The 14,492-nt window shown below is 33.5% G+C and overlaps 1 protein-coding gene and 1 pseudogene across 1 annotated transcript; one reads left to right on the top strand and one right to left on the bottom strand.

Moving 5' to 3' along the window:
• Positions 1-2,451: 2,451 nt before the first annotated feature.
• LOC143613646 (protein FAR1-RELATED SEQUENCE 7-like) lies at positions 2,452-7,291 on the bottom strand. The gene is made up of 6 exons (XM_077087303.1): positions 7,210-7,291; positions 4,465-5,242; positions 4,268-4,385; positions 3,332-3,474; positions 3,183-3,276; positions 2,452-3,054 (listed from the first exon to the last, which is right to left on the bottom strand). The coding sequence occupies exons 1-6, from the start codon at positions 7,289-7,291 to the stop codon at positions 2,452-2,454; spliced, it is 1,818 nt and encodes a 605-aa protein (XP_076943418.1).
• A 1,141-nt stretch (positions 7,292-8,432) lies between these two features.
• On the top strand, positions 8,433-12,238 carry LOC143614001 (putative disease resistance RPP13-like protein 1; annotated as a pseudogene).
• Positions 12,239-14,492: the final 2,254 nt, after the last annotated feature.

Consider the following 14,492-nt stretch of genomic DNA (forward strand, 5'->3'; position numbering starts at 1 on the left):
GCTCGCTTTAAATCAGCTCAAGAAAAAACAGATGTTACAAAAAAAGCTTTGGAAGTAAGATATAAAGGTGTCCTAGAAAAACTGGTAAACATTTAAACATTCTGTAAAACTGATTTAAATAATATATAAAAAAAATTTTTAATAGGTTGATTGCCCGCAGAGGGATATGTTTAGCATGTACTTATTGAGAAAGAAGCACCCAATTGCGCCGAGGTTGGAGATATCAGAGACCAAGAGGCTACAGATGGATTGGAGAACAAAAAACAACGAACTCGATTGTGGTGTCTTCGCTATAAGACACATGGAAACTTACAAAGGGAAGTATCCGTAGACATGCGGATTTTATAAAGAGTGTCCAAGACAAAAACGACAACTAAACGATTTGAGGATAAAATACTTGTCAAAGGTGTTACTATCCGATATTAACAAAGCCAAATCAGAATTAATTAAACTGGCAAAGAAATATGATGCATTACCTGAGAAAAAACTGTTCAGTAACAAAGTTTAAACTGCTAAAATTGATGAGAGGCAAGATAATTAGAAACTGACCTTATTATGTTTGTATGGAAATGAACTTTTATTTTGCTAATACGTTCTAGTTGGATTTTGCTTGTACGTTCAAGTTAACAGACCTTGTATGGAAATATGATGGAGTTTAATTAGATTTTGCTTATACGTTCTAGTTAACATATCTTATTTTTGCTTAATTGTTTATAAGATAACATAGAGTTATTCTATTTTGCTAATACGTTCTAGTTAGATTTTGCTTGTACGTTCAAGTTAACAGACCTTGTATGGAAGTATGATGGAGTTTAATTAGATTTTGCTTATATGTTCTAGTTAACATATCTTATTTTTGCTTAATTGTTTATAAGATAACATAGAGTTATTCTATTTTACTTATACGTTCTAGTTAACATATCTTATTTTTTCTTAATTGTTTATAAGATAACATAGAGTTATTCATCAAAAAAGTAAAAACATAAAAGTACCAAATAACATAAGCACATAGAATGTTATCAAAACCACATAAATCATAAAAAAAAAACAATAAACAGGCAACAATTATTGGGTAACCAGAACACACTGCCTAAAATCCATATATTACATGATAGATTTAAGAAACTCGGTCTTCAATTCAATAGGCATGTTTTCTAGCAACTTTGTTATTTCATCCCTCATATCCATGTTTACACCAGCGGTGATGATAAACTCATGTTGTAAAGTAGCCCGATTCTTTGTATCTTCAAGGATTTACGCTTGAATTTGTTTCAACAACAAATTCTTAGCTGATGAAGAAAACGATGAAGATGAGGAATCCATATCTTGTTGTACTGAGTTTTGTGTGGTGAGATGAAAGGTGTGGTTGTAATTAAATAGATAAAATAAAGATACATAAAGACAAAAATAACTACAGTGAAATAAATTATTGGGAAAAAGTGAATCTTTTGTAATTTAATAATTTAAATATCTGACACCTATGAAAGACAATTACAAGTTCTAATACATTATCAAACGTTCTTATACGTTCTAATACCAATGTATTAAAAGAATGGTCACAAAAACAACCCTACTGAAATGACAACTACATGTAATTAAAAAATTTTCATCAGATTTTAGTTTAATTATGATATATGTTAAATCTCCAACCAATTAAAATACAAAGAAAAAAGAAATTACAAATTTCATTAATACGTTCAACTACTCACTTTAAAAAAATTGGCAATGCAATCATGCCTACTAAAATGTTAATATACCTAGATATAATTATACTCCGTTCAAATATTAAGTAAAAATTGTAATAACTTCATTCACCAACCAAAAAATCAAAAAAATCTATAAAAAGAGAGCAAACGCATTCCACAAACACACAACAAAAAATTGAAAAAAAATGGATTATGGGAATGTTACTGTTAAAAGCATTTTCCGAGAAAGAATCAACATGGAGCTTGAAAAAGACTGCATTCGGCTACGAGTAGTTGAAGATACAAAGAGGTGTGTGACAGATGAAGCAACAAAAACCGATGCTCTTCACCAAGAAGTTCTAAAGCCACCAGATAGCACGTTCAAGACAGAGGTAATAACCTACCTGGAAAAGCAAGCTTCATACTATGGTTAGCTTCCAGATGTGCTAGAGAGAACAGCTCACAAGGTGACGGTTAATAAAAGAGTAAAGCGTAAAGGGGCCGAAGAGATCCTCGACAACAACTAGGGTTTCCTGGTGACTGCTAGTGTGGTGGTGTGGCAGAATAAAATAAGTTTGTGAATAGGTTCAATGTGATCCTTTTTTGTAACCTTCTTTTTCAACCGGATTTAATATAAATTCTGTTTAGTATCAGTTTATTTACACGTTCTTATACGTTCCCGTATACAACTTGCACGTTCCATGAAATATAAAACATAAAAAGTGTAAAAAAAGAAAAAATATAAACAAAACAATAACGCTAAAAACTATTCTTCTTGAAGTTGAGGACAAGTTCTACTGTTATGACCCTGTTTATGACAAACTTTGCATTCCCTATATTTCTTCCCAGACCGACTTATAGCAATCTCTTTCTGAGCTTTAATCCGTTTATGTGACCCGCAACCCTTATTTTTAATACCACTAGGCACACGGACAGTCACCTCTGATGGTTGATCATACCCTAGAATAGCAACAAACCTATCCCTTTTTGTTAAATGAGTTCTTTTGTATCTTGTCTCATCGGCTTGTTTGATCATTATATTCATTTGATCCCTGACTTTAGTTAGTTCATCAACATCAGTTGCATAGCTATTTATGAGATACTCATCAGCCAATGTTATTTCCCTTGAGATCTCTTTGACTTTTAAATATTTGTCATTACCAAAAGTTGAAATTGGAGCAGTTCTAGGATTAACACCAGCATCTCTCTTCCAACGATCGACCATGTATTTCTTTGGAAATCTTGTAACTCTAAACAAAATTAAAATATAAAGGCTGTGACGACACAATAACCCATAATGTTCAAATATTTTGCATCCGCATGAAATCGTCGAATCAATTCCTTCCTCACCTTCCTTCTTAAACAAAACCTGACACACAAAAATATATTAAATACTTTAAAACATTCTGCCAAAAATCAAATAAAGTTACAAAAAATGTTTTAAAACGTTCTACAACGTTCAAGCAAAAAAAAATAGAATCTTTGACTAATTCATACCTCCAAACAGCCTGGAACATATGTATTAAAGTCAAATACTGAAAACCTCACAAAATCTTCTTCTTTAGTTGATTTCAAACATACTACACCACTTCTAATATGATACATTTCATCTTGGAAATCATTAAAAATAGCCTTTGTATACATACATCAGTTCTGCTTCCTTCTCAAAAGGGGTTTCACTAACCGGATCTGGATGCGTGTACCTTGTATCATGATCATTTTTCCTACCATTGTGCCTTTGGATCTCCATACAATGATCAAAATGACTAAAGAACTCAACTAGTGATAACTGTGAGTTAGAATATTGACAAAAAAAATTATTTTCACTTTCTGATCTCGGTGTAGTTCTCATAAGACCAGACAACGGTTCATCCATATAATAAGCAGGAATCCAATCATATCTCATTTCAAACATGTCACACAACCATTTATTTGTTTCAAGATCATATTCCTTCATTATAAGTTCCCATTGCGTTTCGAATTCGGATTGAGAAAATGCATCCGTCCAAACAATGTCACATATTTTACATTTGAAATCTTCATTGTTACAAAGGGTAGCACCAACCCGATGTAACAAAAATTAATAACTTGGTAATAAGGTCAACCTCAGTAAAAAATGTTCTTATACGTTCTTACACGTTAAAAATATGGACGGATATAACACGTTCTTACACGTTAAAAATATGGACGGATATAACACGTTCTTATACGTTAAAAAAATACACACTTAAAACACACTGATGCATGATAGTTTGTTTTACACGTTATAACACGAATACAAATATGACCTAAATATACTAAAACAGTAATATGTTTATACGTCCTTAAACGTTCTAACACATTTAAAAATATGCAGTAGCAAATAGTGATGGATGCTAATATGTTTAGACATTCTAATACGTTCTGAAACATATGCATAGTACTTTGAATACATTAAAAGTAACCTTATCAGCAAGTATTTAATAATGTGTCACATACATAACTGATGTCTCGAGTTTGGTAAAACCAAGGAGATTGCTTGCTTCATTGCTGGATCTTGATCAGTAACAACCACCTCTGGGGCAATACCGAAAGAATCGAACAAATTTCAAAAGCCATGAATAAGATTCAATAGATTCAGATGATAGTAACGCAACACCAACTGTAACATTAAGACAGTGATTATTAATGGTAGTAAATGGTACAAAAACCATATTGTACCTGTAAAAAACAAATTTATAGGAAACGAATTAAAAAAATATGTAAAAAGTTAAAAAACAAATATATTAAATTGACATACTTGTTGGTCTTAAATGTGGCATCAAATGATATAATATCTCCAAAAGACAAATATTTTTTCTTTGAAATTTCATCCGCCCAAAACAAACGATCTAATTCACCATTAGTATTAACAGTATACTCAAACGAATAACCATCGCAACTGTTTTTCTTCCCACTTAATCTTTGTACAACCATTTCCGCATCATACTCCCCAATATAACAAGTTAAACTCCGTTTGAAATTCTTACAATCGTTTTTTTTAGCCCCAACTTCCTCAAATCCTCCATACTTTGTCCTCATAATATTAAACACCTTAACAGGGCCCAAATTCAATGTTGACATCTCATATATAATATCTTGTTTTACATGAGTCAACTTCCTATTTGATCGAACAAAATGCACATCTTTTGCATCTACCAGTTCATGATTATGTCCTTGGACAAAATCGTTTATTTCAAACCTCAAACCGTCATCAGATTTTAGAAAAATTTGAGCTCGACAGCCACACCGAATTGTTGGTCTCTTCCTTCTTTTATAATACGGTCTATTGGAACCATCTTTTTCAGCCATAGAATCATAACTGTTTGCAGGTTTATGACCTTCTTTCGAACAGGTAAAATATTTAGACTTTAATAAACTGTCATTCATATACGAACCTCCTTTACGAACACAAAAACCAGCTTTCTTTGCATATTCACAATAGAAATCATATGCATGATCAACATATTCAAAAATCATTCCTTTTACAGGTTTACAAAATGCATTAACTTGCAGTATAACAAGATCTGATGAAGGATCTGATAAACAAAAGCAATTTAAGTAAAAAAAATTCGCCTAAAAAACATCTAATTACAGTTTAGAAAATACATACGAAAATAATATAATTTAAAATATAATCAAACATCAAAAATAAATTAATACGTTATAATATGTTCTAACCGAAACACAACCACTAACCAACTACACGTTCTCATACGTTCTAAATAGAAAAACAACAATCCTATCCACGATTTGCTATTAAAACACATAATTTGAAGTCTAATCGAATCACAATTAGTTGACAACTATAAAACACAATATCGATCATAAATTCAACAGAAAAATAACCTAAAAATTGAAAAAAATAATTTATCCGTCGATTAAACCTACAGTATACAGCTAAATAAATAATAATTGATTAGAATAAAACCTGCAATTACTTACTTTGATGATCGTAATACATGAAGTTAAAAATCAACGAAGACCGTCAAAGCTAATCGAATAACAAAACTTGCCAATTGTTAAGCAATTTTTGGATACAAAGATCAAATTGAATAAAACAGGGTATATGCAAAAACCGTTTAATATACTGGCGCGATTAACTTTTAAAAGTAATGTAAAAAGACAAAAACACCCTTCTGTTAACTTACGCGATCAAATTAATCAAATTGGTAATCAACGATAGGAAGCCTCGCGTACGTAATGTACGATAACCAATTTTTGTATTGGATCATCTATCTCTATATATATATATATATAGTTCAAATAAAAAAAATTGTTTGGTGAGAAGTGTGAGAAGACTTTAAAATTAAGCGCACCACTAAAATAAGACACTATACCATGTAAATAAAAAACTATACAGTATTTAAAAATTACTAATCTTAGCCACTAGAACCTAGATCCAAGGGCCAAGATATATTCTTATACTTCTCACAAAACTATTGTTTTTTACCTTAATCCTACCCTATATATATATATATATATATATATGTTGGTGGGTTAACGTACAATAATGGCTTATCATACATTACGTGCGCGACCTTCTAGAGCATTAAATTAAAAACACGCGGTGGAAATTTTGTAAATAACCCAACAGTAGTTCGCGATCAAAATTCGTCGGTTACAAATCGACTCTGATTCAAATTCGGAACTCGTCGCTCAATCTAATCCAATTTCTAAAGTACTCTAATCACAGCTTAAAGTATGAAATCTCTAAAGTCAAAAACCAAATCAAAATCGAACGGCGTTGAACATCAAGAAATCTTCAAAATTGATAAAAAAAATGATGATTTAATCAATCGAATTGATGTGTAGAAGTATTTATATTCATCAAGCGATTATGGAATTGCAGAAATAATGCACTCAATCGAGCTCTGATTAGGGTTCAAAATATTATGTTTAAACGTTCTGAAACAAAACTGAAGACCTTTAAAGCGTTCTGACCAAAAAAGAGCATCTTTAAACGTTCTAATACGTTCAATGAAGTTGTTCTGGGTGTTAAAAAATGAACATCTTTAAACGTTCTAATACGTTCAATGAAGTTGTTCTGGGTGTTAAAAAAAATGAACATCTTTAAACGTTCTAATACGTTCTAAGAAGTTCTGGGTGTTCAAAAAAGTTTAGAAGTTCAGAACTTCTAAACAGAACTTCTAAACTAACAAAAAAAAAAAAACTTAAACACATGTAACATGAAATTGAACACTGGAATCATTTCATATAATCTCGTAATCATCAAACAATTATCAATCGACCGTCAACTTGATCATCGATTCGATCATATGAACAAAATACGGAACGTCTGTAACTGGGTTTCTGTAAATGGCGCTTAAAATTTTAAATGTTCACTTAAAACTCATCACTCAAAACTCAAAACTCAAAATTGATCAATTGAAACTTCAAATTGATGTTTAATTGGACCAATTTCAAAGTTTAATTGATCAATTAGTTCAACAATTTCAATTTCAATTTCAATTTCAATTTCAATTGGTCAATTTTATCAACTGACCTGTGAACAAGTCATGACGGAGGAAGATGGTGTACGGTGGACGAAATCGTTGGATGGTGACGGAGGATTGCTGAACGATCATGGTGAAGGCGGACGAAATCGATGGGAGAAGCGAATCAGATTTGATGAAAATTACAGTATTGCCACCGCATGTTATTTGAAATCGACGGGTATATGAGTCGCGTACGTAATGTACGATTATGGATTATTGTATTGGATCCTTTATATATATAATATATATAACGAAAACATAAAAATCATACGTGTCGCGATGTGATCGCTCCCCATTTTTTTGGAGTCACCAGATTTGCTTGATTTTTAAATGGCGGATTCTCATGCATTTGACACGAATTCACGAGTATGGGTCGCATCAAACCCATATATTTCTTAAACGGGTTATAACATCTCATTAAATTAAAAACTAATCTCACCAAATATTTGATATAAAAATCCTATAAAGTAGGGATATACTAAAAATTAATATTTGATTTATTTAAAAAAAAGATATATACTATTTATAATTAAAAACCAATTTTATAGTAAAAAAAATAAACGGGTTTTGAGACGCATCAAACACATATATCTTTTAAACCGGGTTATTACATTTCATTTTTTTGTGAAACAATTTATAATCAAACCATAAGTATATTATTAACTTTCATATAATAAAATAAATAAAAATTCAAAAAATAAATAAATATTGAAAACAAATACTATAAAACAACTCCCGTAATTAAATAGATAAAAACTAGTGTGTGTATATATATATATATATTATTTATATTTATTGAAATCTCCACTCCATTGTTTAATTAACTGGATAAAAAACACTAAACAAGGCAAAGTTTAAGGGTGTATGTCGGGTTAATTTCTCGGTTTAAGGAAGATTCAAACTTGGTCTGGGTTACAATGTTTATATAACAGCACAATAGTCCAAAATCAATTTATTAGAATATATATAGGAAAAAACCAAAAAACTAAAATAATAATAAAACTATAGTGGGCAAGGTAGGTACCGCCCCTAGATGCCGTTCAAAAAAAAAGGTACCGCCCCTAGATGTTGACCGGTGATCTTGGTTTGATCTGAATGTGCAAAACAATGCTTGAAAGTTGAAACGTTGACCATAGATATGATTGACACTACTATAGTACTATACACAATTAGTCTTCACTCTCCTTTGAACTCTCAAGTCTTCACAATTAATATCACCTACTACAACCATTATCAATGGCTGAACTCGTGCTTTCTGCCATGCTCCCCATGCTCTTTGAGAAGCTGGCCTCTGCTACTTTGAAAAACATTGCTCGATACAAGGGCATTGATGCTGAGATCAAGAAATGGTGGAGATCATTAATCCAGATCCAAGGTCTGCTAACTGATGCGTCTCAAAAGGAGATTACCAGTCTGCCTGTGAAACGATGGCTGAATGATCTCCAGCATTTGGCTTATGACATCGATGATGTGCTCGATGATTTGGCAACCGAAGTTATCCACCGTCAGCTAAATCGCGAGTCAGAAGCCATCAGCAGCAAGGTAAGGAAGCTAATCCCAACTTGTTGCACAAGTTTCTCAAAGAGTACTAGGACAAATGACAAGTTAGATGATATTATCACCAAATTACAAGATCTATTAGAGGAGAAAGCTGCTCTTGGTTTGAGTGTGAAAGATGAAAGTAGGCCCAAAAATAAAAACAGAAAATTACAGACCTCTATGGTCAATGCATCTAGTATTGTCGGACACCAAGTTGAGAAAGAGACACTGGTCCGCAAATTATTGAGGGATGAACCATGTGATCAAAACTTTAGCATCATTCCCATAGTGGGTATGGGTGGGATTGGGAAAACTACTCTGGCTAGAGTTTTGTATGATGAAAAGCAAGTCAAGGATCACTTCGAACTCAAGGCATGGGTTTGTGTTTCAGATGACTTTGATAGCTTTGATATTAGCAAAGTTATCTTTGAATATGTGGCAATGGTAAACAAGGAATTTCAAAATTTTAATTTGCTACAAGTAGCTCTTAGAGATCAGCTAAGTGGAAAAAGATTTCTATTGGTTTTAGATGATGTGTGGAGTGAGAGTTATGAAGATTGGGAAACCTTGGTTGGCCCGTTTCATTCGTGTGCTCCTGGGAGTAAAATCATCATGACAACACGAAAGGATAATTTGCTCAAAAAGCTGGGTTGCAATCATCTAAACCAGCTAGAGAGCCTATCACATGAAGATGCTTTGTCTTTAATTGCTCTACATGCATTAGGTGTAAACAACTTCGATTCACATTTGCCACTTAAACCATATGGTGAAGATATTGTGAGAAAATGTGACGGCGTGCCTTTGGCTTTGATAGCACTGGGTAGATTATTGAGGACAAAGAAAGATGAAGAAGAGTATTGGAAAGATGTGTTGAGTAGTGAGATATGGAGGTTACAAGGTGGAGTTGGAATTCTCCCGGCCCTTAGACTAAGCTACCATGATCTTTCCGCGCGTTTGAAACAGTTGTTTGCATATTGCTCCTTATTTCCTAAAGACTTTGTGTTTGACATGGAGGAATTAGTTTTATTATGGATGGCCGAAGGTTTTTTGCATGAGTCAAATTCAAGCGATAAAATAGAATGCTTGGGTCATGAGTACTTTGACGAGTTGTTGTCAAGATCATTTTTTCAGCATGCACCTAATAACAAATCATTGTATGTGATGCATGACCTGATGCATGACTTGGCAACATCTATTGCTGGTGAGTCCTTTTTAAGATTTGACATTGAGATGGAGAAGACTATCTCAGAGGAAACGTTGGAAAGGTACCGCCATATGTCATTTGTTCGTGAGGAATATGTAGCTTACAAGGAGTTCAAGGCACTTAAAAGAGCTAGTAGGTTGAGGACATTCTTGGCAACTTCTGTGGATGTGGAGAACACTTGGGGACGTTTCTACCTATCGGACAAGATTCTCTCAGAGTTAGTTCCTAAGTTACCATTGTTAAGGGTTCTATGTGTAAGTGATTTTGAAATAACCGAGGTACCGGAATCCATTGGTACTTTAAGACATTTGAGATATCTGTATCTCAAACTAGAATCACACAGTTACCCGAAAATGTTTGCAATCTCTATAACTTACAGACATTGATTTTCTATGGTTGTGCTAATTTAGTAAGTTGCCTAATAGTTTCTTAAAGCTTAGAAACCTACGACATTTTGACATTAGGGATACTCCGCTTTTAAATAAGATGCCATTGGGCATTGGTGAGTTAAAAAGCTTGCAAACTCTCTCAAAGATTATTGTCGGAGATGAAAGTGGATTTGAAATAAGCAAAGTTAAAGACTTGAAGAATCTGCGTGGGAAAATTTTTATTGAGGGTTTGGAGAAAGTGCAAAACAAAATACATGCACGAGAGGCGAACTTTACACAAAAGAGGCTTAGTGAGCTAGAGGTTGTGTGGAGTGACGTGTCAGATGATTCTCGAAATGAAATTCTTGAAATGGATGTTTTGAATGAGTTGAAGCCTCGAAATGATTATCTGAAACAACTCAAAATTGGGCTATACGGGGGATCAAAATTTCCAGATTGGGTAGGGGATCCCTCATTTCTTCAACTAAAGCATGTGTCAATAAGTGGCTGTAAAAAATGTACATCTCTACCACCACTTGGACAACTACCATCACTCAAGGAGTTGTTTATTAAAGGATTGAAGGGTGTGAAAGTTGTTGGTATGGAGTTACTTGGGGCTAGACTTGCATTCCCTTCACTTGAAATTCTAAGTTTTGTAGATATGCCAGAGTGGGAGATATGGTCAACCAATAGTGGGGTCGTGTTCCCATGCCTTCGACAACTTCATATTAAAAATTGCCCTAATCTGGTTGAAGTCTTACTTGAAGGAGTACAATCATTGAATAATCTAGAAATGAAGGAATGTAATAGTGGTGTGTTGAAAAGGCTGGTTCAAGTAGCTTCAGTAGTCACCAAGTTGAAAATAGGATGTATTTTGGGGCTTAATGATGTGGTGTGGAAAGGTGTTATAGAGTATCTTGGCGCAGTTGAACATTTATGCATCAGCAAGTGTGATGATATAAGACACTTGTGGGAATCAGAAGCGGTTGTGAGTAAGGTTCTTGTGAAGTTAAGTAATTTGAGAGTGCGTAACTGTCGTAATTTGGTGAGTTTAGGAGCGAAAGAGGAGGAAGAGTATAATTGTAGGAGCAACTTTCTAGTATCTCTTAGGAAGTTGGAAGTATTTTGTTGTATGAATATAGAGCGTTGTTGTTGTCCACCTAACATTGATACTTTGGACATCGTCCATTGCCATTCACTTATAGCTATCTCCTTACCAGGAGGAGGCCATAAGCTCAAGTCCCTTGATATGTGGGGCTGTAGTAAACTATCAGAGAGTGAGTGGGGAGGACAAAAGATCAGAAGCAGTATGCCAATGCTTGATGTTGTTCGAATAAACTGTTGGCAAAATTTGAAATCAGTCACTGATTTGAATTATTTGCTTCACCTACGTCATTGACGATAATGAGTTGTAAAAATTTGGAGTCATTTCCTAACAATGAGCTGTCCAATTTGACCTCGTTAACATATATTCATATAACTGATTGTCCAAGCATTGATGCTTCTTTTCCTCGTGGGATTTGGCCTCCCAAACTACATACCCTGGGAATCGGGAAGTTGAAGAAGCCCATTTTAGAGTGGGGCCTGCAGGATTTTCCAACCTCAGTTGTTAATTTATACTTACATGGTGATGATGAAATGGGCAGTTGTAGTCAATTTTCTCATCTCATTCCTTCATCTCTTGCTTGTCTTGAAATACATGACTTTAAGAAACTAAAATCATTTTCAATGGGACTTCAGCACCTTAACTCCCTCCAATTTCTAGGGATTTACCGTTGTCCAAACATGATGGATCTACCCAATATGTTGTTGCCATCACTCTTGAATTTAACAATCGGTGTCTGTCCAAACCTGAAAGAAAGAAGTAGTAAAGGAGGCAACTACTGGCCCCTCGTCTCTCATATCCCCCACATCTTCATATACTAAGCAATTACGAAGTTAATATATATGAAGGTTTTTGTCTCTCCCTTCAAAGATTTTATATCAAGTAACTGATTTAAATTCGCTTTCTTTCCAACAAACAGTTTGATATCTGTTTTTTTTTTTTTGGCATTCTTACCGTTTATTGTTCTTTTTGTGTCTGTGTGTGTGAAGATGATAATGTAAATAGCCTAACAGAGTAATAGTCTAATAGGATATGATAATGCCAACTGATATCTTGTAATACTACAATTTTTAAACCCAACCTAGCTATTTAAACGCATATGGGTTAGGTGGAATGCATTTCAATCAAATGGGTCGATTTTGGCATTCCTGATCATGATGATATAAATCACTTGTTAAATTGTAGGGAATAAAAATCTTGTACACACTTTTTAGGTTTAAACTTAAAAGATTTACTTTTGGGTATATATCAGAAAAGAGTAACATAAAATTTCAAATTTCTTTCCACAAAAAATTTAAACTGTTACCCTTTCACAAAAGGTGATCCACCAATCAGATGTTGTAACCAAGTTTCTTGAAAACTGTACTAAGAATGCAATTGTTTATGTACATAAAAAACTGAATTTTACTTGTATGTTTTGCTTTTACATGATATTTCCATGTATTATTAATCTCCTGATGAAATTGTATTAATATTACTTTCTTGAAGTTAAATCATGAAATTTATTTGGATTTTCTTCTCTTATTTTGTTTATATATAGAGATGGTTCTCTCAAAAGAGAAAGAGAGGTTGCTGTTTTTAGCAAGAGACAAATTATGCAAAGCCTCAAACTCAGAAGTGGCACCAAAAAGCAATGTGTAACACGACAACATACGCCTTGTAATGTAATTGAACTCTTTCTACACTTACATGTTCAAGTATTGTGTTGGCTATTGGCATATTATTGAGTTATAATAGGGTCCATTCTTGGTAGCACCAGATCAGTTTCTTGAGTTTATACGAACACATTTATTTTTTCAGTTCAGTGATTTTTTCGAATGTGTGAATTTGATATTTTGATTTGAGTTATATTTTCCACCTTGTGACTCACAATGGCAGCATACTAAGTATGTCTTTTGGTCATTTCACGCTTATTCTTGAATACTAAATTGATCTCGTGTTTTCAAATTTCAGACCTGAGTTGATCTATTTGGCATTAAGATTCCAACCAGACTGATGATCATACAAACTGGGTAGCAAGGACTTTTAAAATAGCCTCAGTAATTGATTGGCAAGGATACAAAAAGAACACGGGAATTCAGGGAAAGGAAGATATTAATTTATCATAACTTGGTTCAGGTTATAACTGGTTCGGGTTAAAACATGCAGCTTAAAAAAATTAGGTTAATTGGTTCGGGTTAAAACTTGTCGGTTGTGGTGGCCAGTGAGGATGACAAGCTGGTGATGACCTGTTTGGACCTGTTCTAGGTTTGCAATACTCTTAAAACCCATTTTTACTTTATATAAATTGAGTATCCATAAAGTAATCATGAATTTGAAAAATAACTCGGATGAACTCTTTTCTTAAAAAGTAGACCATACTGCACTAAATCGAAATCAGCAACATGTGTTTTAAGGCGAATGTAAGAATTAGTGTTACTAAATTTATCAATGTTTTAAGGGCTAAACCGGCCAGGTCAAACCAGGATCTGTAAAAATAAGCGATTTGCTTATCTGCTTTTGAACCACCTTTAAAATCATCTAGTCAACTGCTAACTGCAGATGGATGATTGCAGTACAAGTTTGTGGACTTTTTATTATATAGAGATGCAAAGGTATTGTGTTTGCATCCTTGGTCAATTTGTGACACTTGGAAATCATTTTATAAAGATGCAATGCAAAGAGCGTCTAGTTTGCATTCTGTCCGATGTACGTGGGACACAAAAGAGACTTTAGCAATGAAAATTTTATAGAATCCTAAACACTCAGTATATCCAACTGTTAGTTTATGTTTTATCGACCCACTGCATAATACACTAAAAGATCATCTTTTGTACATGCTGGAATTACCATTTATAACTAGAAATAATCTTCAAAAGAAACCTCACATGGAGGTAACGATGTTGGTGGTCGTCGTGTAAGATACAACCGGTGGGCATTACTATTTAAAATGTTTGAAAGATGATGTCTACAACAAAAGACAAACATTTAAATGACAGAGTACATAACAATTGTTTGAGCACAAGTATATAGTTACTACTAATATCATAAAGATGTTATGTCACCTATACCCTTTGGAAACAATACTCTTTTGCC

The sequence above is a fragment of the Bidens hawaiensis genome, unplaced genomic scaffold (genome assembly GCF_021521415.1).
Source record: "Bidens hawaiensis isolate Kalapana, Puna unplaced genomic scaffold, B.hawaiensis_p1.1 tig00002273_1, whole genome shotgun sequence".
NCBI classification, from domain to species: Eukaryota; Viridiplantae; Streptophyta; class Magnoliopsida; order Asterales; family Asteraceae; genus Bidens; species Bidens hawaiensis.